This window comes from Penaeus monodon, chromosome 8, assembly GCF_015228065.2.
Source record: "Penaeus monodon isolate SGIC_2016 chromosome 8, NSTDA_Pmon_1, whole genome shotgun sequence".
NCBI classification, from domain to species: domain Eukaryota; kingdom Metazoa; phylum Arthropoda; class Malacostraca; order Decapoda; family Penaeidae; genus Penaeus; species Penaeus monodon.
Genome location: NC_051393.1, coordinates 37,717,154 through 37,719,653, shown reverse-complemented (window position 1 = coordinate 37,719,653; position 2,500 = coordinate 37,717,154). Strand labels below are relative to the sequence as shown.

The 2,500-nt window shown below is 40.8% G+C and overlaps 1 protein-coding gene across 4 annotated transcripts in view; it reads right to left on the bottom strand.

Annotated features, from left to right (window-relative positions):
- LOC119576333 (proteoglycan 4-like) overlaps positions 1–2,479 on the bottom strand; it is a 47,333-nt gene extending 44,854 nt beyond the window's left edge. For all 4 annotated transcript variants that reach the window (XM_037923963.1, XM_037923967.1, XM_037923964.1 and 1 more), the window contains exon 1: positions 2,113–2,479. In XM_037923963.1, the coding sequence (XP_037779891.1) occupies positions 2,113–2,194 (82 nt within the window). In that variant the 5' untranslated portion in view covers positions 2,195–2,479. The remainder of the gene's footprint in view (positions 1–2,112) is intronic.
- Between the last annotated feature and the right edge of the window lie 21 nt (positions 2,480–2,500).

The window sequence follows — 2,500 nt, the reverse complement described above, 5'->3', positions numbered from 1 at the left end:
ATTATTATTGTTATTATTATCATAATTATTATTATTATTATTATTATTATTATTATTATCATTATCGTTACTCTTATTATGATCATTATTGTCAGTGCTATTATTACTATTATTATTTTTATTATCATTATTTTTTTTTTTTTTGAATTATTATTATTATCATTGTTGGTACTGTTACTATCATTACTGTTCTTAGTATCATTATTATTATTGTTTTGTTGTTGTTTTTTGTTATTATTATTGTTGTTGTCATAGTTACTCTCATTGTTATCATTACCATCATTCATATCATTATTTTTTTCGTTATTGTCGTTCATATGATAATAATAATCTTTTTTTTTATTATTCGCAGTACCATTATTGTTATCATCATTATTATTAGCATCCTTATTATCACTATTATCATTGTTGTTGTTAGTATTATCATGTTATGAATCATTATTATTATTTTGATATTGATAATGCCAGTAGCAAAATAGAGATAAAATAGTGATAACAATAAAAGTGATGATGATAATAACAACACAGAGACAATATGTATGATGGTAAGAATCATCAGTGCTATAATTTTGTTTACAAAAGTTATTGTCATTAGTGTCAGCTGGTCGCATCCTTCTGCTTCTTCCCCCACTTAACGGAATCCGAAACCGCGACAGAGATGCTCGTATAAGGAATCAAAGCAACAAGAGGGAAGGTTTCGCTGAGACGTTGAGGAGAAACCGAGGAAGTACGGAGCAGGCGAGGCAGGAGGAGGGGAGTGAGAGGGCAGGGGAGGGGCACAGAGGGCATTCACTCCTGGCTCGCCACTCTGCCTCAGTCACCATCCTTTGACCCTCAGCCACTTTGCTTGGTGACACTGCTAAGCTTATGTGTTTTGTTTGTCTACAATGCCTACCATACAGTCTTTCCCCTGTCTCATTGCTGTACCATGTCGGTCGTTTCCCAGCCTCTCGTCTGACGCATTCCTTGTTCATTGCCGAAGGACTGGTAGCTTCCGGGCCCTCCAGTCAGTTACACAAAGCTTATTTCAGCTAAGAAATGGAATTAAAGATGGATGGATATATTCATCGAATAGGAAATTAGTTGGCTAATGCAATTCAATATCATGAATAACATAAGCAACCACACAGCCATGCCCAGCTAACCATGCAACCACTTCCAGTCATACGGACGCCACCGGCCCGCCATCGTCACGAGAAGAGCAGGCAAGTGACCCCCTCACCCCCCCCCCCCCTCACCCGGACGGACTGCTAGTCGAACGACGAAGATTACCACGAGCTTGTGCAGGTTGCCTCCTTCCTCGAAGTACGTGTTTGTGCATACACACGCACGCATATACATATATGTGTGTGTTTTACGAATGTATGTGTACTGAGTATGTATGTACATGCATACATACGTATGCAAGTGTGTGTATATATGTATATGCATACATACGTATGCAAGTGTGTATATATGTATATATATATACAGATATGTGTGTATATATATATATATATATATATATATATATATATATATGTATGTATAAACGTGTATATGTATATATATGTATACATATCTATGTATATATATATGTGTGTGTGTGTGTGTGTGTGTGTGTGTGTGTGTGTTAGTGGTGTGTAAGTGAGTGTGTGTGTGTGTGTGTGTGTGTGTGTGTGTGTGTGTGTGTGTGTGTGTGTGTGTGTGTGTGTGTGTGTGTGTGTGTGTGTGTGTGTGAGTGAGTGTGTGTGTGTGTGTGAGTGAGTGTTAGTGTTAGTGTGTGTGTGTGTGTGTGTGTGTGTGTGTGTGTGTGTGTGTGTGTGTGTGTGTACATATATATATATATATATATATATATATATATATATATATATATATATATATATATACATATATATGTGTATGTGTGTGTGTATGCATGCATATGGATACCTATCTATCTGTCTGTCTATCTGTTTATTTATCTATCTATCTATCTACACGTGTTTCATCGAGGGCTCACTTGAGCACGGGAGGGCCCTCTGCGGCGGCCGCAGCTCGGGTGCATAGCGTCGGCGATCCCCTCGGCGGGCCCGGCGTCCACAGGAAATGGCGCGGCGGGGAAGGAGGAGCAGAAGGAATCCGACTTACCCGACGCGGACATCGTTGCTCCCGCCGCCACCAGCGCCGCCATCACGACGGCGCGAAGAAGCTTCATTTCGAGTCTTGGCATCGGGACTCAACACTTGGGCGAAATCGGTCGTTAATCGCACACTGTTATTCTAAGGACATCATTGACGTCCACTCTCAACAGTCACAAATTTTCTTATATGCACCCGCTGACAAAAACCAGTGTATATTCTAAGACGATACAGTGGTCGGCCTCAGACACTAAACTTGGAGTTCGTTGAAGACACTGGCATGTAAAGTGTCGGCGTGGGTGTGTGAGGATGTGTGAGCGTTCGTCCCGACCACACGTCCGCCGTCTACCAGGCTTTGGGACCGACTGAGCCACCGCTGCCGGCACACCTGAGACCTG